This window comes from Oreochromis aureus, linkage group 3, assembly GCF_013358895.1.
Source record: "Oreochromis aureus strain Israel breed Guangdong linkage group 3, ZZ_aureus, whole genome shotgun sequence".
NCBI lineage: Eukaryota > Metazoa > Chordata > Actinopteri > Cichliformes > Cichlidae > Oreochromis > Oreochromis aureus.
The window spans coordinates 26,887,215-26,909,258 of record NC_052944.1 but is presented as its reverse complement, the minus strand read 5'-3'; the positions used below and the strand labels follow the sequence as shown (position 1 = coordinate 26,909,258).

General features: G+C 40.3%; 2 protein-coding genes across 4 annotated transcripts in view; both read right to left on the bottom strand.

The window, feature by feature from the left end:
* Positions 1-22,044, bottom strand: part of poln (polymerase (DNA directed) nu) — an 85,513-nt gene that overhangs the window by 62,513 nt on the left and 956 nt on the right. For 2 of the 3 annotated variants that reach the window (XR_004200469.2, XM_031756844.2), the window contains exons 2-13: positions 15,368-15,565; positions 14,757-14,832; positions 13,314-13,679; positions 11,881-13,094; positions 10,525-10,643; positions 7,104-7,886; positions 6,535-6,704; positions 6,327-6,439; positions 5,693-5,829; positions 4,322-4,390; positions 4,186-4,246; positions 3,844-3,908 (exon numbers count right to left, since the gene is read on the bottom strand). Coding sequence is in view for 2 of the 3 variants with exons in the window: in XM_031756844.2 (XP_031612704.1) it covers positions 3,844-3,908; positions 4,186-4,246; positions 4,322-4,390; positions 5,693-5,829; positions 6,327-6,439; positions 6,535-6,704; positions 7,104-7,886; positions 10,525-10,643; positions 11,881-13,094; positions 13,314-13,679; positions 14,757-14,832; positions 15,368-15,494 (3,300 nt within the window). In the remaining variant the exon portion in view is untranslated. The remainder of the gene's footprint in view (positions 1-3,843; positions 3,909-4,185; positions 4,247-4,321; positions 4,391-5,692; positions 5,830-6,326; positions 6,440-6,534; positions 6,705-7,103; positions 7,887-10,524; positions 10,644-11,880; positions 13,095-13,313; positions 13,680-14,756; positions 14,833-15,367; positions 15,566-22,044) is intronic. The other variant, XM_039609782.1, reaches the window with a different exon arrangement.
* haus3 (HAUS augmin-like complex, subunit 3) lies at positions 16,022-21,228 on the bottom strand. The gene is made up of 5 exons (XM_039599806.1): positions 20,227-21,228; positions 19,926-20,135; positions 17,917-18,149; positions 16,995-17,229; positions 16,022-16,249 (listed from the first exon to the last, which is right to left on the bottom strand). Exons 1-5 carry the CDS (start codon positions 21,226-21,228, stop codon positions 16,022-16,024), a joined length of 1,908 nt encoding a protein of 635 aa, XP_039455740.1.

The window sequence follows — 22,044 nt, the reverse complement described above, 5'->3', positions numbered from 1 at the left end:
TTTCTTAAATACATTCTTAAATAAATTGTGTTAAAAAAGAAAAAATAATTGGTTTACACACAAGGAATTGTTAAAAATAATATATAGGGAAAGTGGATATTAAACCTAACTGTGAAATGGCATTCTTTCATTTTATATCAATCTGAAGACAAATCTGCCTTCTAGAGGAATGTGCCCTCAGACAAGGCCCTTCTAAAGAAATAAAGGACAACGTCAGGCACAAAAGAACTGCTGACCTTCACACAGTCCTGTGAAAAACTAAATGAATCCCATGATTCAGTAGCTTGTAGAACCAGCACCTTTAGCAGCAATAACTTAAAGTAATCACTTTCTGTATTGCTTCATCAGTTTTGTCACATCATCGTGGAGGAATTTTGTCCCACTCTTCTTTACAATGTTGCTTCAGTTCATTGAGGTTTGCAGACATTTGTTCATGCATAGCTGTCTTAAGGTCAGATTTACAAACACGCTGCAACGGCAAAAACTGGATTTTGGTACTGTCAGTATTTGTAAAGAGAGCATCCCATCCTGAAAATACTCCGGCCTTGGATTGAAGTTTTATTACACTTAAATTTGAATGGTTACAATTTCAGGACCATGGACAGTGTACACCGCTTTTTCACTGTGATCTTGTGAGCTGTTCTCAAACACAATTACATTTAGGGGTAAACCTACACAAATTTAGGTGGATGCACTTTGAAAATACCTCAGATATACATGCACGCACAAGACTCCTACTTGGGGGATACACTAAGGCTACGTTCACACTGCAGGCGAAAGCGCATGAAAGCTTTAGCTGTCAGACAGCTGGCCTCGTATCTGACTCTAAAATACTTTGGTATGCAGAGGAGTTCGTGGTGTCTAAATGGCAAAGTGCCCAGGTCCTGTGACTCCAACAAAACAAGCCCAAATCATCACCCCACCACCACCGTGCTGACAGTTGTTATGGTTTTCTCCACATGTGGTGCTGTGCATTATGGCCAAACATGTCCACTGGACATAATTTATGAAGGACATTATTTTAGGAGTTTTGTGGTTTTGATGTAACTTTGCAAACCTAAGCCCTGCTGCCATGCTCTTTTTCAAAAAAGAGACTTTCTCCTGCGACCCTTCCAAACAAGTCATGAATGTTCAGTCTTTTTCTAACTGTACTGCCATGAACTTTAACATTTATCATGCAACTGAGTTCTGTACAGCCTGAACTTGTGGTTTTTCTTTTACTGTTTCTCTGAGCATTGTATGGTTTTACCTTGGAGTGAATTTGCTGAAGCATCCACTTGTGGGAAGACTGTGGCATTGTGTCTTCACACTCATGAATGTTCAAGGCCAGCAAACTGCACAAACATCTGCTTTTAAAACTTTAAAAGCAACAGCACCTGGCTGTTGCTTACCATTTTAATTCCTATAGAGAAGGATGTTCAACATAAGGCCCAGGGCCCAGAATCAGCTCGGCAAAGACCAGCCCACCAGATGGTTTTGGAAAATGTGAAGGAATGCATACACATTTTGAACTTTAAAAGTGTTTTCATAAGTGCTTCCTATTGATAAAGACTATCATCACATTGCCATTCATACTACACCAAAGTATTTAAATAATGGATAGTTAAACAACAGTAAAGTCCTGTTTTTCCACTACCTGCTACAGAAACATCTGACCCATTTTACACATTTAACAGTAGTTTGACTGCTCCAGCCAAATTAAGATCAAAGTGGGCTGTATGTGGTCCATGCTGTAAAATAAGTTTGACATTCCTGCTATAGAACCAGTAATGGTGTGCTTTCTTTCTATCGCTGGTGGTCTTTTTGTTGTGAAAGAACAAAGTCTATCTAACATGATGTGACTATGCTATGATGTCTGAACAGCAGAACGTGATGGAGGTCTCACTGACTTTTATTAACGCAGAGTAGAAAAACAAAAGAGCATGTGAGTATGTGTTGAAAGATGAAGCCTGACAGACAGGAGGGATTTTCTGGTTGGTCTTCCAACAGGTGAACTTGACAGCTCAGATAAAAACAACATCCAGCACAACAGAGTCTGGACACACATGACAGCACACACAGACATTTCACAAAAGGACACACACGCACAAATGTATTTACACACAACTCTGCAGCAGCCTCAAAAACTTGAGTGCCTCAGCGCGTGTGTGTGTGTGTCTCTGCAGAGGCGTTCTTCCTGCAGCACAGCCTCTTAAAGGAAAAAGACAGACTATCCATCCTATTTATAGTAACACAGAGAGCTATCAAGACTGCCTCCACAACAACAACCCTGCTGCTGTTTGCAAGACTTGTGAGTTGAAACAAAACTGACTATGTTGTGTATTCTTTGTGCGTGTGTTTGTCCATGCCATCTGCATCTACATCTTTGTGCATCTGTGACAGTTCTCAAATTTCATCACCAGAACTGTTTTTTTAATCTTTGTGTAAACAGGACAGGCCCCCAGAGGACATCCACCCCGCACTTCATGAAATCTACTCAGAAGAAGAAAACGAGATACCATTTTTCTGTTTGTCTTATGTTCTTTTGTTGGTTTTTTCTTTTTTTTCCCTGAGGTCTGTCCTGTTTCTCATATCCTGCTACTGTCATCGCCACAGATACAGCATCTATCAACAGCTCTATGCTTTAGCAGCCAGACTACAATACAATCAACTCAGAGTGACTCAGAACAAATCCAAGCTGACCCAGTCAACCAGACACTAAGCTTGCCCCGTATTTTCACATTAAAATTAAAATACTGTGTGAAAGTCTTGATCTTATTTCTTTATGTTTTGTTAGGAAAATAGGAAAAAGTTGCAGAGATTTATTTAATGTTCACACTGATGGCTGTAGACCCTCACTTCTGTACCTCACTCCTGACTTCTTTCATAAATATGGAGGATAAAATGAACCAAAAAATGTAAATTTAGATTCCCATTGATTTTCAGCTCTTGTGTAATTTGACATACCTCAGCCTTGGCTGAATGGCTTCTTGACAGCCACCCTTCCCATCAGACCATTTCTGATGAAGCTTCACTGAACAGTAGATGGATCAACTGAAGGACCAGATTCATCTCTCAGGTTCCTATATCAGGTTTTTGTTGGATTTTTCCTATTTCTTAACAACTTAACTTTCACATATTATTCATCTGAAGTAGATAGCATTTTAGGCCTGACACTTCTTTTGAGGCACTGCACACCATGCTGAGATATTCCAAATTTTCAGCTAATAGCTCTTTGAAGATCAGCAAAATGCCTAAAGATAACATTTAAAACTGGGTCTTTGCTAAATTATCTTTTCTGTATGGGCACAGCACTAGTTCATCCCTTGAGTTAGGTGTCGTTTTGTGCTTGAATGATTTAACAGGTAAGTATTAAGTATTAAGTGACTTAACAAAACAAAACAAAATTGACTGAAAATGAGTGAAAAGGCTATTTAAAAAAAACTTTGAAAGACCTTCAGAAAGCTTGCAGTATTATTGCTCAAGAGCACTTTAAAAATGAGTAGACAGGCTGGCTCCTTGGAAGCAAAATATAAAGAAATAAGGAGCGACTTTCAAGCCTTTCATACAGTATCGTATTTGGTATAATCACACAACAGCTGTTAAACATGAGAAAGAAACCAGAATATCTGCAGTATAGATCATTCCATGAATGTTAACTAATGCATTGGCCCAATGAGTATCTTGACTCATCAGTGTATTCTGGTTGGGTATTAACATTTCCTGCAAATGCCAATAACTCCTGGCAGTAGTTATGTTTCTTCTAGAAATCTTTTTCTTATTTATTAATAACTCTGATTGTGAAAGTTTAAGATCTACTAGTCAAACCATTCAGTTTACCACAGAGGTTTTTTGCTATCTTACCCCCAGCAAGTCTGAAGTTCTCTTTAGTGCCTCCTTATCAACATGGATGCGGTGGCTCTCCATGGCTGAAACATGAAAAATAATTTATTGATTCATTAACAGGACCTGATACAGTAAATCTTTCAACAGCTGACAAATTTTTATTGTGGATATAGAAAACTGGAAGAGCCCAATACAAAAATCAGCTGTTATCCAGTATTACATGCTTTTACTCTGTTTATTCAGGGATATTTTTCACAATAAATCTCACAGGGTGTGGGTGGAAGAATCTGTGAGAAGATTTTGTTGTATTTTAAAACAATTCTGAGTGTCTGGAGGGAAAAAAAGTAAAGCAGTGCTCACCTGCCAGAACAGGGATCATGTTAAGCTCCATATCTGAGTAGAGCTGCCACAGCCCTTGGCTCTGGACACACAAATTATCAGTTAGGTAATCTGTTGATGTGTGTGTGTGCATGTTTGTATGTGTGCATTTGCCTACATGTAGCTCAGAGCATAGCTTCATATTAAGCCTGTAGAGCCAACAGAGACCTGAGATTATCTGAGAAACCTGAGAGAGACACAAACAAACAAAGAGAGAAAAAAGAAAAGGGAGAAGGAACATGCTTCAGGTTTTGTTGTGTAGAAGTACTTCGTGAGTCATGGTTTCTTCTATAGTTAAAATTAGTATCTTTTCAGTTAAAAAAACAACAACAAAAACATGAAAACATCAACTATCTGCTGAAATCCTTTCGTGTCAGACAGTATAACTAGCATCATCTTCTTTTCTATTCGACATTTAACATAACAGACCTTTTAATTTTGAAATGAAAATGAAATGGGCAAAAATATCAGGACCCGACATTTCGTGGCACAAACTTCTTGAGGCAATCACTGCAATCACACACTTTTGTGGCTTTTAATCAGACTTCCACAATCCATAGCCAGAAGTCTGGTCCACCGTCCTTGATTCAGTTTTGTTCAGTTTGATAGGAACAGGGTTATAATTGTTTGCAGGTGCCCTCGTTGAGTACTCATTCTTAATGTCCCTTTTCAAATCTGATTTGTCTGCTTGAGAGATGGAGTTACAAAAAACTGACAGACACGTGGACGTCTGCACAGAGTCCTGCATTCGCCTATTCTATGTTACACACATACAGGTGCTGTACTACAGTCAGATTCTTCTCTTCACAGACTGATCAGGACACACAGCGAGCAGCCTCAGAACAATCTGATGTTACAGTTTAAGATGTACGTGGTGGGTTATTATACTGTAAAAGGAGCCAGGATTACGATACCATCACTGTATAACACCTTTAATGAGTTAATGCACCCCATCCAGTAAAACAACCCCATAATATAACTGAGCCCCCTTCGTGAAAACTTCATATCTTCTTCACTGAGCAGAGAGCTTAAGAGAAAACTGCTTTTGTTGAATATGTCCAAAGGAGTTTCTCTCAGGCTTATTTTAGCTTGTTCATGTTTCTCATTTCATGTTTCATAAAAGTTGTACACAGATCTGTTTTAAAGTCCTTGTTTTTTTTCTACTATTCAAACTTTCTTCATAAATATAAGGCGTTTGGATTTTCTTGAGTCCAGATCCAAGCAGGTTTGAAGCACTCCAGCGGACCTTAAATTTTTCAATAATTAGATGCTGTAGTCACAAAAACGCTGCCAAGACTCGTGGCTTTTAACGTTACCCTGGCTGAAATTATTTTCTTGCGCCTCAGGCAGCTTCTGTTTTCCTCTCTTATCCGCTCAGAAATGCTAAATGTAAATACAGCTTACAAGACTTCCAGCTCTAAGAAATTGTCCTATAGAAACCTTACTTACCAGTCAAGTGTAACAAATGCCAATTTAGACTTAAGCTTACTTTCTGGGCACCCAGGGCGGGTAATGTTTGGGGTCTTTTGCAGTATTTATGAAGAAGGTCCTGATAGCAGGAAGACGGGTCTGTGGGATCTAGCAGCCACCCTGACACCTGTGGGTCCTGGATATGACAGCCTGCCACTGCATAGGGAGAAAAGCTCATCATGATAATGAGCAGCATTTGGGCTGCTCCTCACTGATCAGGGACTGGCATATGAATATAAAGTGACACCAATAAAATACGAGATGTGTTCACATAGTATATGATCAAATATGTTTGCTGTAGGAGTGGAGTGCAAGCATCTAAGTGTCCAGTGTATGTTTTTCATGACTCCTGCTACTTTAATGGAAACATTTTCAAACAGTGCGATGCTGACTTGCTTCCATAATGTGTTTTTACTATGTTTGTTGAATAAAGCTCTAATTTTCTACCAGCTGTTTGTGGCTTGGATTGTTTGGCTAACTTTACTGACACTAGACTAAGTGGAATAAAGAAACAGATAGAGGCATTACTTAAGTATTTGATAAATGTTGATGTTGACAATGAATTCGTAAAGCAGTGTTGCGCATAAACAGCTAGAAGCAGATGTACATGTGTGAATGTCTTTATGGAAACTGCCTTTATTTTTGTGTCATGCCTTGTTTCCAGCTGAGGTCTTGTCTGTAAAACTGCAGAACTGTACGAAGCAAATCCTTGGCTTTATAGCACACCACCAGCTGAGATCTTGATAGCACCTGTAGCAGCATATCTCTGTGGGACACACAGACCTGTAAGTACTCCTGCTTTAGCATCAAACACTCGCAAACGTGGATCTCTATTAGACACACATATATAGAAGCACAGACCTAGTAAAGAGCTGCTGGCTCTGGTGAACTTGCTGTTGGGCCCATGCAGGTGTGTGTTCTAGTTTTAAGTAGACCAGAGTGTCGTTTGGGCCGAGCGCACCCTCCGGCATGCTGCAGTCAAGTTCGTTCTTCATTAGTATGAGGAGGCCACACACTGGTGGAGTGAGCTTCTATATGAGGGAACAAAAAGCAGAATTACAAGAGCACAGGGGCTGCAAGTTAATGATGAAGCAAACAACAAGAGCATACAGTTTACACTGTGATGAAAGGCACACGCCAAGCTTCAGCCAATTTTTTGAGCCCCTAAAGATGTAAACGTTAGCTGACTGATGCAGTTTTGGTTTTCTTAATTAATGCAACCTTCAACCTTCTGAGGTTTGGTGCATGAGAATGCAGAAGTGAGCTTGCAGACTTTAGCCAATCAGCATTAAGGACCTGATCTATGAGATAATAAACGTTACCCACAATGAAATAATGTGTCTCAAGTTCACAAATCATAATTTATCTTAACATATTTATGTTATTTCATAAGAATGACCGCGCAGATCATAAACATTTTGCCTCCTTACCTGTTCTGCGTCTAACTGAGTGCTTCCATCTTGGTACACCATCGTTAGCACCAACACCTTAGCGTGCCCAGCGATCTCAAGCATCTGCACCTTCTCATCTGGTTTCAGTTTTCCAGAATACTTTACTCTAGAGTCACATGTCAAGCTTGCAGCCAGACAGCCAGCTTTGGATTGGGTCGGCGGCTCACTGGTATTAACTAGTTTTTGGAAACCTTTGGGCCCACTTGTGGTGGAGTCGGTATCAGATGCAGCTTGCTTGGGTTTGCGTGGTTTGGAAAGTGGGGGGTGGATGGAAGCCTTCCCTGGTAATTCACTTGATAGTTTTTCCATTTTATTCTGCCCGTTTTGCTGAGTTTGGTTTGAGGCATCTAGTTCTGTACACGCCCCAGACACTGCTCTTGTTTCGTGTGAAGGACTTGCTTTCCCCTGTGGTTCTCTGGCACTCTTCCACTCACTAACTCTTCCTTCCCTTGGTTTCTCTTGTGAGGATTGAGGAGGCTCCCATTTTGGAGGGCGTCTGCTTAGGCTGATTTTGGCAGGAGGGTCAGTGTTTTTGTGCTGAAATGCTTCACGTTTCCTCTTTAGGGGGGAGGAAAGTTTCAGGCAAGGATGACTTGGAGAACTTTTTAGTTTTCGATTTTCTAACTCTTTCTTCGGTGCTACAACTGGTAAGGCAGCTGAGGTCAATTCCTGCACTGAGAAGAGGTTTTGCCCAGGCGCAACAGTGATTGTTGGGGCCAGTACCAAGCTCGAGCTCCTCCCTCTGGTGCTTCCATTAGTGATCTAAGCAAACAAAAAAAGGTGAGTAATGTGCAGAGAGTGACAAAGGACACAGAAAAAAAAAGAAGCAGACACTTGAAATAGACTCCCTGCAGGTTTTGTTACACAGAACATCAATACTTCACTACTTAGAGGACTGAAGTGAATGAAATAAAAACTTCTAGTTGGACATGATTCGTTTTAGCACTTAGAATAGAAACGTAATTTAATTATTCCCATTCACGCTTTGACGTAGCAGGATCACGCAGTTTGTGAGAGAGAGCATAAAAAAGAAGGCCTGAAAAGTAGACAGGTAAGAGGAGAGAAGCCAAAGAAAAAAGGATGTGAAAGTCAGCCCTGAGCACTGTGTCCCAGACAGAAACACAGCCGCGACACTGTCTGACAAACCTGCCTGAAGCTGGGACAGGGTCAAAGAAGCAGACACACGCACACAATAATAGCAGCTCTACTTTGCTTCTTTGGCTGAATGACGATGATTGTTTGACTATAAATAGTGACATTAAAAAGGGTTTAATGAAACAGAGCTGAATTGCATGCAGAATACATATAATAAATATACAGTATTTATCGTCTATATTTAAACGGTGCAAAAATTGTGTCACTCTTCATTTCTTTATATTTTCCTTCCAAGGAGTCAGACTTTCTATTAACTTTTTAAAGAGGTCTTGAGCAATAGTTCTCCAGGCTTTCTGAAGGTCTCCCAAAGTTTTTCTTTGGCTGCTTTTTCACACATTTTCAGCCTAGTCCTTGTAACTGACCAACTTTCTTTATTTGTGTATTAAGCCATGTGTCATTAATTTAAGCATAAAGAGTCAGCTTTGTCGACACGTGATAGGCAACTTAGAACTTAGAATGAAACTGCATCTTTAGGCTCTTTGATATTTGCAGCCTGTCACAAAAAGGTATTTGTTCAATTTTTTTCACTGGAACTATTGAAAAATACTTTTAAAAAATAGTATTTTTTCACCAACAAGATAATTAAAAGCTGAAAAACTTGGCATATTTTGACATGCAAAGACCTGCCACAGAAGCTGAGAGATGCATCAGATCCTTCAGCTGATCCATCTACCGCATCAGAAATGGTCTCAGTGGAAGGGCAACTGCCAAAAAGCCATTCTTAAAGAATGAAAACAGGGAGAAGAGTTTGAGGTATGTCAAAGTATACAAGAACTGGACTGAAAATAGTGAAAACCTAAGGTCTCATGAAGTGACAAACCCAACTTTGACATTCACGGAACAATCTCAGTCATGGATTGGCTTCCTCAGAGGCTGGACCTCAACATTATTGAAGCAGTGTGGGATCATCTTGAGAAGATCCAACATCCAGAACATTCAAAGATGCTGAGGTTTGAATGTCCTTCAAGAAGCCTGGAGAACTATTCCTGAAAACTACATCTATAAAGTTCAATGCAAAAAAAATACAATGTGAATACGCTCAACTCAATATATCAATATAAATGATCATAACATCAAAACTGTTATGATCCCACAGAAGCCAGTGGAAGATAACAAAATCAGTGAGTCCCATCTACCACAAGTACAATCTCCCCTCCCTGTAACTTTAATGGCATCTTTAAAAAATGTATATTATTCATATCTCTAACTCATTTCTTATTATGCAAAAGCACCAGGTGTGCAAATGTTCTTTGAAGTCTTGACAAGAGATAGCGAGATGGGTATTTCTGAGGATTTTCAGAGATGATATGTGAGTGTATTTATGTGCACAACTCTGCAGGTTGTTGGCTGTCGACCCGGGAGGTAGGAATTCCTGTGATTCAGCTCCCTGAGGAGAGACTTCATTCACTTCCCTGTAAACACAACCCGTTTTCCTGCTGACAAAGTCATGAACTCCCCCCATGGGTGCTGTGCTACAGGATATAGATAGAAAACCCAGGCAGACCATGGCCCATAGCCCAGTACTGGTGCATGTGGAGAGAGTGAAAAGAGAGAGGGAGAATGGACTGCTGTGTCTGCTGCTGATTGTAGCAATACAGTAAAGTCCTGCCCTCTTTTTCTCTTCTTCTCCTGCTGCATCTTTCTCATTAGCTCTTCCACATTTCATGCATCCATCCCACCACCTCCCTTACTCCCTTTATAGCACTTTCTCTCTGCAGTTTGCTCTCCTTTTTCAGCTAATATGCATCATGGACTACAACTCTGTCGGGACTTTATTACTCAGTGGAGAGCCATTACTTGTTGTGTGCTGCAGTGCTGCTGACAAAACTCTTATTTCACACTAGCTACATTTATATGTATGTAAATGAGAGACACAGCAGCCTTGGTCTAACCTGAAAGCACGTATTTAAATTTTAGGACTTCTTAGTTTCTCAGTGAAAAAAACAGAGGCAGAGATAAGCAGAAGAAACGGGGAAATAAGGACACATCAGTTAAATGTATAAAAAAAGGACAAGTAAAAGACTGCAAGTGACAACAAAGTTTAGTAAGTATACTTTCTACCCAACTGAAGTGTCAAAGCGGATTTGTTAAGGGCAAAACACTTCATGTCCTCTACCCATCTTACTGATTATGTGAGCTAAGTAGGCATAAATTAAGCTCAGCATTTATGCCCTATGAGCATTACTTAGGGTTGCAATGTAAAGCAGTTTTTGTAATTTTGCAACATTTCTCTTATGAAACTTACTTTTGCATTGTCATGCTGCTGCTGGCTGCTACTGAGACGGGCAGCTCTAATCCTCGACCCATTAGCCCCACACTCCTGGGACAATGTTGGCATAGCTCCCCTTTCTCCCTCTGAGTTCCCTAGAAGAGGATGTTAGAGCATTTTTCATCTGTTCATCACTTTTCAAGTCAGTCCTCAATCAATAAACCAGTTCTGTTATGTAAGCATGTTTGAGGCAGCATGTATGGATGCTTACACAGTGTGTGTCGGACCTTAGCAGTGTGATAGGAGAAGGTCAGACAACACTATAAATCTTAGCTAAGATCAAGCTGACGTTTTGCTACGACACCACTTCCAACTTGTTCGAGAGTGTTTGTGCCTGTGTGTGTGTGTGTAGAATGTGTGAGACTTGACTCGGCATTGTCTCTGCAGCTGAGACTCAAGCATCTTCACACAGCTGTAATGTGAGCAGGCACAAAGTCTCCCGTCAGTGCTGAGTCTCTTCAGCCCTGCCATGTCATCAGTGCCACATCGAAGAAAGAAAAATGGCTGAGAGCCACTGGAACTGATGTCTGACACAACTTTACAAGCTTTAGCACCCCCTAGAGTTGCTTTTTCTAATCCAACCATAGCTAAAACAGTCCAAGTTTTATTTTAATCTCGTTTTTTCCAGGTTAAATCATACAGCAGACACTCTATAGAACTGAGAAATGAACCTCTTTCATTTTAATTACACGTCAAATATTGTTTGTATGATATTATACAAACCTATACTTTATAGTCTCTTCGGAGCCTTTCAAAATCTAAACACGCACTCAGTCTCTGGGGTGAGTTGTAGGGGAAACAAGCATATTCAACAGATATGATAGTGTCACTGATAGTGATTATAAAATCAAGCATAGTTTTATTTCAGGCTGGACAAAACTCCACCTGAGACATCACCTAATCCTCCTTTACACTTCCAATTGTAACAAAAAGGACATGTTATTTAAGCTGCTTTAGTCTGTATAGTTACTGTGTATCTACAAGTCACTTTACAACCCATCTCCACACCAGCTCCTGCGTTCAATCTGTGTCTGACTAATATCTGATATGTGTCTAATGTCTTGTCATTGCAGCATGCTATGTTGCTGCTCTCCCTGCCTCCATTTAGTATAACAAATATTAAACCAAATGGAAATATCTCTCTTCTTTTGACTACACTGTTCCTGACTGGACTAATCTTGTGATTGCCACTCTGTTGAGCATAACAATCATGAACCTTGAATTAACCTACTCAAATTTGAAGGTAAAAATCAGTGGTAAACCCAATATAAGTAAACCCCATTCAATGTCAGGATAATCATATTACAGAAACATCACTAGCAACACACTTACCTGCAGATTTATTCTCAACATCACTGTCCACAGCTGGCACTTCCTCTGCCTCTCTGTCTTCTCCCCCTTTTCCCTCTTCAGTGTCCATTCTGAGAAACTCTGTAAGTTTTCCATCATGTGTCTCACACTGTCCCTGCTCCATCTGATGATCAGTGTTTGCCATCGTTTTATTCTTATATGTAACTTCCATTTTGGCCTCCATCACCTCTGTCTTTTCTATGTTTTCAGCACTGTTGTCCTGGAGGCTGAAGCTCCTGGCCTCAGACTGCTCCTGAGTGAGGTCGTTCTCTGCTGTGTTGCAGTGGCTCTCATCCTGGAGTCCACTTCCTAAAGATATGGAGATCTTTTGTGGATTTTCATGTTCAACTGTTGTTGCTTTATTCTCAGTATCAGGGGGGCGTTCAGTTTCTTTGACTTCAGAGGCACTGACTATATCTTCTAAACCATTTTCTTCATTCTCCCCACGTGTTTCTCTTTTAGTGCCACTGTCAACAAAATTGTCTCTGATGTCTAATGAGTTCAAATGACTTTTAACTGTGGTGTCTTCGATGGTTCTCAAAGGCACAACTCGCTCCATTTCATAGGCAGATCCTTTTGCATGAAGTACACTCACATCTCGATTTCCTCTCTCTTTCCTTGCAGCTTCATTTACTGCGTTTTGAATTTCATGGCATATGTTTGAAATCTGTCTGGTTCCCAGCTCAGTGATATGTTCTGTATCTGCTATCAGCACGTCATCTTCCTCCCCAACTATATTTCTCATCAACTTGGGTAAATGTGCATCACAACAGTTCTCCTGTCTTGTAATAAAGACGCTAGGGGGTAGATGTGCCCTTCCCGTGTTGATTGCCCTTCCCAATGTTTCAGATTCTGACTGCTGGTATAGCACAACTCTGTCTCCTGCTCCACCACTGGCTGCTTCAGCGGGGTCAGATAGAGGCTGCTTCCATTTTAATCGACTTCCTGGAGCTCCGGTGTCTTGTAGTTTTCTGGCGATATGCCAGCTTTCTTTACCAGCCTTTTCTGTCTGTGCACCTGATGTCTTGCTTTCTCTCCCTACATATATTTTAAGGCAAGACGATACTGGATGACAAACTGCAGCAGGCTCCTCTTTATGAGAATTAGATTGTTCTGTTGTTGGAAGCATGATGTCAGGATCTTCATCGTCTGGAAATATATTCAAGATGAAAGGTGGTCTGATTTCTTTTGTTGAGCTGCAAGTGAAAAAAAAATAAGCAAACACATTTTAAATCCATCCAACATCCATCCAACAATACATGCTAAACTTAAGTCTCTCGTAATATCACCCAAATTGGCATAGTTTTAATATATCAAAGTGCAATTCCTAAAGCAGTGTTAATATAGTTTGGCATTCTTTTAAACATAAGTAGTCTATGCAATAAAACTGTGTGTTTATTTGCTTTGTGTCTTACTTTCTCCATGCTGTAGTTTCATGTTCAGAGAGCCTCTCTGGTATTTGGAAGGAGAGGGTATATCTGTCTCCATGACAGAAAGTTGCTGGCGTCTCAGGAACCTCATGCTGAGAAAATGACAGAGACTGGCTGGACTTGTAAGCAGGGGGTTCGGAGCACTTTCTGTGGGAATACGTCTGTGAGTACTGATAATAGGCTTCAGTCTGCATTTGGAGAGAGAAATCCCAGTAGGAGGAGGAACAGGAAGCCTGAGATGACAGGGAGCTGTCTGGTGTCTGTGAGTACTGATAGATGGCCAAGGTCTGAGCGCTCTGCCTCTCACTGGAGGAATTATAGTGAGAGGTGGAAAGGGAAGACACCTGGGGCCTGGACCACAACATGGAAAACCAATTTCTTTTACTCGTGAATTAAACATAGTACTGTGTCAAAGTCTTGTATCACCCATCATTTCTTTAGACTTTGCCAGAGAAATGGGAAATAGACACAGAGCTATTTTGAAATGTGTGCAAAATATGTGTGGCAACACAGTATATGAGGTAACAGTCTGCATAGTTCTAATGAGCTTAGAAAATCAATATTTGGTATGACCACCTTCATTCATCATCACATCCTTAACTCTTTTACCCAAGCTTTTGTGTCCTTTCTTTCACTATCCTTAAGGAGTTGTTCTCCAGGCTTCTTGAAGCACACTCAAAGCTCTTTTTGGCTGCCTTTAGATGATCCCACACTGCTTTAATAATGTCGATGTTTGGTGTATGGGGAGGAAATTCCCTGACTGATAGTGTTTACTGCATTGGCAGTGTGTTTGAGATCACTGTCATGCTGAAAAATGAAGCTGCTGGCAATCAGATGCTTCCCAGGTGGTATTACATGGTGGATCAATATCTGATGGTACTATTCTGTGTTCATAGTTCCACGAATTTTCACAAGATTGCCAAAACCACTTGCCGAAATGCAGTCTCAAACCATAAGGGCTGCATCATGTTTTACTCCATCATGTCTTACAGATGGTTGTAGACAATCACTGATGTATCTCCTGTTGTTCTCCACAAATATTGATGAATTTAACCAAAAATTTCACATTTGGATTCATTACTCCATTAAGCTCTATGGAAATGAATTTTGTAAGTTGCTAAGTGGTCTGTTATGTGTAGAAACAACACTGCTTCATCTGTTCGTTAAGTGACGTATATTGCTTGAATGAGTCAGTACCTTAAAAGGCATTCCTCTGAAAATAGCTAGGTAAAAGGATTGGCCTGATAATGAGTGAAAAAGCAGCCAAAGAAAAACTTTGGAGAACTATTGCTCAGGACCACTTATAAGGGGTGGCTCATGACTTTTGCACAGTATTGCACAATAACGATGAGTAATAATCATTAGGATCAGCTGAATATTTTGTCGAGGTGTTGATAAAGCTGATATCTGAACATTAATCTGACTTACTGATTTGTGCATCTCTCCTCCTGACTCCAGCTGCTGTCAGCCCAAGACTCCCTCTGGCTGCAATTATACGTCTCCACTACCACATGCACATCAAAAAGAGCACAGAACTAAATACCGAGAGCATTATATAACTTGAATGCAAGGCAAACTGAGCAGTAAAATGTTAAAGTAGATGGGACCTTCTTTAAATATTCTTCTTCACATCTGCACTTACCAGCAACTTATATAACATCTATTATAATCGCTTGCAACAGCACTCCCGCAAGTTGTATTTTCACAAAGCTTCAGTCTCTCTGAGTTTTCTTGTGTTTCAAATTCATACATAAGTTCTATATTTTGTCCCCCTTATTATTTTTTATGAAGTGTTTCCCAACTTTTTCCTGGTATGCCTTCACCCCCAGATTTTGTCATTCAGTGACAATAAAAAGCGACTCGACTTGAAATAAATGCCAGCACAAAAGCTTCAACTGATTTTTTTTCCCTTTGATAAATCCTACTGTAGTGTGTTTCAGAACATATTATTCCCCCCTTAATCCATGCGACCCAATGCTGTCTGTAGTTTGAGAACCACTGGCATACAGCAACAAGCTCAACTTGTCTGTGCTTCTAACCTGCCTGACTGGAGTAGTTTTGGTTGCATCTGGCTCCACGCAGACTTTGGGCCCGCAGAGCAGCCAAGACCTTCTGGGCTGCCCGTGACAGGGGTCCTTTATACAATCTGTTGTTGGACCACTCCATCTCATCCCTAACAGAGCAACTTAGCTCTCCCACTGTGCCCGCAGAGCTTTGATTCTTCAGCTATAAAATGCCTGAATAGGACAAAGAAGAGAGCTTCTTCAGTGATAAACAGGCATGCTTTAAACTGGCGTTTAAAAAAACATAAATAAATAATGAACAGAAAACAAAACAAACAAACAAAAAGAAAACATTTTCCAGGAACTTTCACCAAGTATACTGACAATAACGAAGAAGTAATCACAAAGCATTTATAATAAAAATTTAAACTTCATAAATATAGTATTTCACTTTATTTAACTGATGACTGGATACAAAGAAAAAACAAGAATTTTTGAACATCAAGACTGAACAACACAATCATGGAAGCTTTTCATTTATGAATGTTTACATGAATTAAACACATGAATATAAACAGCTCCATCTCCAACACAAAAAATGAAACTAGGTTATCAGCACAAATCATTTTTGTTTTTTCAGTTCAAGCACAGAGAGACTGCCTGAGCCGCCTGTAAATAATCTCTGAAGTTTTACTGCTGCCCTCTCTTTGCAGACATTTTCCCCTCCAGATCTTCAACTATTTTCTGCAGCAGTCGGGCATCCAAGTGAAAGTAGATGTACAATTCCCTCTCCCGCCTGAGGAGGGCATTACGCTCCAGCTGAGAATGCTTGGTTTTAATTTCTCCCAGAATTTCTTGCATTAGTTGATGCAAACGCTGCAGCTGAGACTCTGCTTCCATGAGCTTTGCTGTAAGCTCCTGAACAAAAAAAACAAAAAATTATGAGGGTGGATGAGAAACAAAGATATAAGCACAGACCACACAAATAACAGATGCATAAGTAATTGTAGCTGGAGTATTATTAATTAAATAATCATTGGTGTTGTTGTTGTTGCTGTTGTTATATCTAATTACATTTATAAGCCCCGCTGCAGGGCCAGAAACACAATACCATATGAACACATCTATGCAGTTTACTATAGTTGTGGGACAATAAGCCTAGATTTATGTAAATTTACATTAGTTGGTTTATTAAAAATATTAAGAATTACTGTCACAAAGCCTATATAGTTAATTCTATGGCAGCATTAAAAAGTGCACATTCAGCTTTTACAACAGATTTTTTTCAGTCCACTTTCTATGAAGGCTGAACTTATAACTGCTGAAATGAAGTGGAGATGAATAGCTAATAGTGATCTGATATTAAATCCCATGCCATGCAGTAAAGCTGATCCTCTTGTGAACAATTTATCACACAGTTCTTCTGTGCCCAACAAACAAATATACTTCTTGACAATTTAACATGTGTGGAGAAATTCAGAAAACACACCATGCTACCAGGTTATTCACCAATTGTGTCAAGTATTAGGTCTAAAAATCATCTGACTCACACGAAGGGCTGAGTGAACTCTGTCATCTTCGTTAACTATTCAAACTATAAACTGAAAGGAAACACACCCACCTGTGCACTGGGGCAAAGGAGCTCCTGGTCAGTTAGACGTACCTGTGGGCCCAAGACCAGCTGCTGGAATTCAGTGTACATGGCCCTGTGAAGCGCCTCACAGTCGCCATAAAGACGAGCTGCTGTGAAACACTGCTCACGGCCAGCGCCAGCCAGAGCATCTTTGATCAAATGGAGGTTGTTTGCTAGATTACTAGCAGCTTGGTCCAACGCTTCATATGTTCGAAAAGGCTCTGATCGACTGTGGTCTGAATCATAGTCAAGAATCTGAAGGAGTCTGGGGAAAAGGGTGGAAATGACACCAAGTTATTCCAAAGTGATACAGCCTGCATTTATACAAGGATCCAAAGGGTCATAAGCCAAAAGCAGAGTGCTGAGGTGAGTCTGTACTCCTGACTTAGGTCTGCAAACAAGAAGAATGCCACCTAACAGCTGCTAGGGTGAAGTACACATAAAGATGTGCTGAAGCTAGCCATGGGGGATATATGGAGTTTCAGGTTTGATACTCAAACCTTCTGTTGGTGAGGGGGACCTAATCAAAAGACTCAAAGAAAGAGCTAAAAGTAAATGAACTGAGGGGCAGCACCAAGACTCAGTGTAAGATAAAAGGATATTTTGAACTGTTAAAAATGCAAAGCTACTCTAGCAGAGTTTGAAAATAAAAATTGTAAGGCTGGAGATCTACATTTGTATTCATGCATACACACACACACCTTCATACTTATATGAAGGTTGAACTGATGTCGACAGGTACATTTAATCATGTTTGTCCAGTTTTTGAAAGGGCAGCTAGTGTTTGTCAAATGTGCATGTGGTAAAACTATTTTAGAATAAAGAAAATTAACATACTACGACAGCTGGCTGAACTTAAATGAATATTTATCTGTTTGGCTCATGTTTTTTCTGTCTATAATTTCAGCTCTAAAACAAAAGCCTATAGTAAATACAGTTCAAATCTTCTCACCTGCTGAAAGCTGCATCTTTAGAGCTGATGATAGGGTTGGGTTTAGGGTTAATTATCAGGTCAGGATGTGCCAGAGAATTGATCCGGAGAGACACTTCTTCACCTTCCTTTTTCAGTTTGCTGTTAACATCAGACAGGTGCTTCTGACACGTCTTCCACCTTCTTAACTCCATCTCCTGAGCCAGGAGGACCAAGTCAAAAGAGGCTTTCTGACGGAGCAAGTAGTCTCGGACCTGGGTGGACAGGGTTACACTTGATTTAGTTTGATGGATTCCAATTCCTAAAAGGACATGTAATGACAAGGAACGGTGGCTCCACAACTTTCTTAAATCTTACTCAAATTCCACAATACAGGTGACTGTTGACAGACAAAGGACCAAATACATGAGGACGCATACGAATATGCTAGCTTACAACCATTGCCTTAAAGTTTCAGCTGTTTTGTTCAGGGCAGTTTTTTTGTGCCCAAAATAAGAAAAAAAACAAGCTATGGGCTTTTAAAAATGTTGTGTTTTCAAGGATCACATATCAAGAATATCATTAGTGTTTTATATGAGGTTTCAATTTCACTATTATTGCTTTTCAACATCTGGGCCTGACCTCTTACCTGTCTGAGAGACAGGCTGAAAAAGAATTATCTCACACTAAAATCTTGTAATGTAATAAACACAGTATAAACACTGTGTCTCATAGTGCTGGGCGATATGACGATATATATCGTCATGGACGATAAAAAAGTGTCTATCATGCCATTTGTCTTCTATCGTTTCTAACCCTAATTTTATAAATTATTACATAAAATATATCATTAACCCTTTACAACCGGTCGGAGCAGGCACACTCCGTTTTCCCTAACTATTTTTAAATCCCTGTAGAACTGGAAACACGTAAGCGCAATAATTTTTTTTGCATATGAAACCTGAGGAGTTGTACTTACATCTTATTCCATTAGCTTGCCCTAGGTCACGGTTTCCTTCCACATATAGCTTTGCAAAAATTGCATAAAAAGCACTTCCAGCAACAAAAACATAATATTCCAGAAACACGCTTTGCCGATCCGATCAGCTGTTCATAACACTTCCTACATTGGAATATAAGTCAGCGTGAACTATCGCATGTCCGCCATTACCTGTCCGAAACCGGAAGTGACGTCATTTTCGCGCAAAATGTAGTTTTTTACCTTCAAAGCCTATGTTGGTGTTTTTAAAAGTCATGTTTGACTTTATGCTTTTCTGTATCGTTTCTGGGAGGCTTAGAAGTCCAATTACACTGTTGGAAATAGTTTATTTTGATGCACATGCTGTTTTTTTGCAAATTTGCATTATAATATTTATTTTAATTTTTCCTGTAGTATATAAAAATTTGTGTATCTCAAAAATAAAACTATGAAGACACTCAAAATAAATTTCTCGTATTTGGAAACTATTTTGTGCAACTTTTTTCTATTTACAGTTTTGAGGGATAAGCCTCTTAAATTTCTCTAACTAGAAATGTATGTAAAAAAAACCAATAACGATTTTCAATTTTTTTGTAGTTTATTGCACTTTTTTGCAATTTATGTAGTTACTATGGACTTAATGCATACATATTATTAAAATTTGGGCTATAACGGTTGTATTGATGTATAGCAACTTGAAATTCTCCCACAAATGGCACTACAGCATGTAAAATGTAAAGATAAGGTCTGGCTCTATTTTCTCTTTCATAAAGTTAAAAGTATAAAAAAATGATATTTTTCGCAAAGAAACTCCGTCTTGTGGTTTTGCGACATGGTGCTGCTTTACATGCACCCGGATTTGCGACATGCTTTACGGTAACTCAAAACAAAAACTGCACCCTCTCCACTCGCTGTTTACAGACTGCATACTTTCCAGATGACCACAGGTCAGGTGGTATATTGTGATATATATCGTTATCATGATATAAAATAACTCATATCATGATAAATATTTTTTCCATATCGCCCAGCACTAGTGTCTCAGAGTGAAATTGGTGGAGTTGCTGCTAACCTGATTCTGTCTGGAGGTGTAGTAGTCCTGCCTGGCCACTTGCAAAGCCAGGTCTCCCCTCACTACTGGTAAATTAAGCAGTCTGGCTGACTCCCTCAGGGCAGCAGGTACTGGTCCATGAAGCAGAGCTTCCAGCTCCGCTTCCACAGCCTGCAGCTCCTTTCTGGACACAACCTCACGCACGTGTAGTGAGGAGGAGGTGGAAATGCTCTGGTAGCATAAAGACAGATGTAAGAAAGCACTTCATAGAGGAAGACAAAGCATTAATAAGCCACAAACAGTCACAACATGTTTACTTTACCTTAGTATGAGAAGACTTGTCTGACAGCCAGTCTAGTCCAGCCCTGACGCTCTTCTCCTCAGCCATAGCCTGCATCAGTTGGTGCTGAGCAACAATATGAGACCACTGAAGTCTGGCCATCTCAGTCCTCCTGCGATCGACCAGCCGCTCCTGCCCCTCGTGCCCATTCTCCTCCTCTTTTCCATCTTCACAAGAACTGAGGTCAAGGACCTGGAAACGCTCAGAACAGGAACTCTCAACAATGGCTGATATGCCCTGGAAAAAATGTTTCTGTGTGAAGGCAGCAAGTGCTTTAGTGTTGAGCTCCTCCTGATGCAGGTATGGATCCAAGGAAAGCTGAGAGAGGAGAAAAGTGGGCCTTTGGGAAACAGGAGGGTCTGTATGGTCTTTTCCCTTTGGTTTGGCTTGTGGCTGAACTGGAAAATACGATGCAAGATTGCCGACCTCATCTGTCAGGGTTTGTAACAGTGTGTTGGTGTCAGCATTCTCAGCTCCAATAGAAGAGTTGGTCTCGTTGAGCTTACGTGAAGTGCTCTCCAGCTCTGCAGTGAATCGCAGGTCAACATCTGCACGGGAAGTGGCGACAACCTGCAGCTTGTTATAACGTCGCTGCTTCAATTCTTTCTCTTTACGTAAGGCCTGGAGCTCTGCCTCCAAGTCCTCTATAGGGAAATCCTCCTCTGCGACAAACATAGATGATGAAGAGGATGACCCCAAGATATTACCAGTGCTCCCATCTGAATTTCCAATGGTTTTAAGAACTTCACTCAAGGCTGTTTCATCCAAAATTGGTTTGCCGGACTTTTGTAGCTCCTGAAAGGCACGTGCCTCCTCTGGGGTGAGGACGTTGCTCTGGTTGAGAGTCCGACAGACAAACCGCAAGAAGTGAAGGTTCTCCGGAGGACAGTCAAAGAGCCAGTCGAACTCTGAGGCCTTCAGTGATGATGAACCAGGATAACCCAGGCGGCCTAGGGCCTCCACAAACTGTCCACCGTCTAACATGTTTAACCTGTGTCCCCCAACACTGTGCTAATCAGTCATGCAGCAACACAATGGAGATCAAAGAGGATTAGATGGATGGCATACAAGGCAAGGAAAATATACAGAAAAGCATAATTCTGGCACCTTTACACACTAAGGATATCTTGTGTTAAGGTCCATTTTTTCTGGTCAGCTACATTATCAGTTCAAAATACTGCATTACACATAAACACTGACTGAAAACACAGTTCATTATCGGTAAAGAAAATGATTTAAAAAAAAAAATAAATCTAATTGCACATAACTGTAACCCTGGAATGAATTCCCTAGAGCTTCAGTACTTCATCATGGCATTTCCTAACATTCCCTGTAAAAAAAAGAAAAAAAAAAAAGAAAAAAAAAATCACTTGAGCCATTTCTTCTTCTTCTTCTTCGTTCAGCTGCTCCCTTTATGGGTCGCCACACCAAAATTCTCTCCCTCCAATTCATCCTATCCCAAGCATCCCCGTCACTCCTTCGCTACATTTAAGAATGTTCTCTGAGGTCTTCCTCTTTCCTTCCTGCTGGGCAGCTTCATCTTCAACATCCTTTGTCCAATATATCCACTATTCTTCCTCTGCACATATCCAAACATGTCGTTGCCTGGCATCTCTAAACCACTCAATCTGAGCTGACATACTCATTTCTAATTTTGTCAATTCTGGTCATTCCCCAAAAAATCTTAACATCTTTAGCTCAGCCTTCTGTCTTTTGTCAGTGCCACTGTCTCCATACCAATGCCCTCTTATAAATCTTCCCTTTCATTCTTGCTGGTACCCTTCTGTCACAAATCACCCC

What these genes read in the sequence shown, in the direction of transcription:
- haus3 (XM_039599806.1), bottom strand. Translation starts at nt 21,228, where the DNA reads ATGTTAGACGGTGGACAGTTTGTGGAGGCCCTAGGCCGCCTGGGTTAT. An exon ending in ACAAGTCTTCTCATACTAAG is followed by an intron (nt 20,136 to 20,226) that starts GTAAAGTAAACA and finishes TTATGCTACCAG; the next exon opens with AGCATTTCCACCTCCTCCTC. An exon ending in ACACCTCCAGACAGAATCAG is followed by an intron (nt 18,150 to 19,925) that starts GTTAGCAGCAAC and finishes CTGTCCACCCAG; the next exon opens with GTCCGAGACTACTTGCTCCG.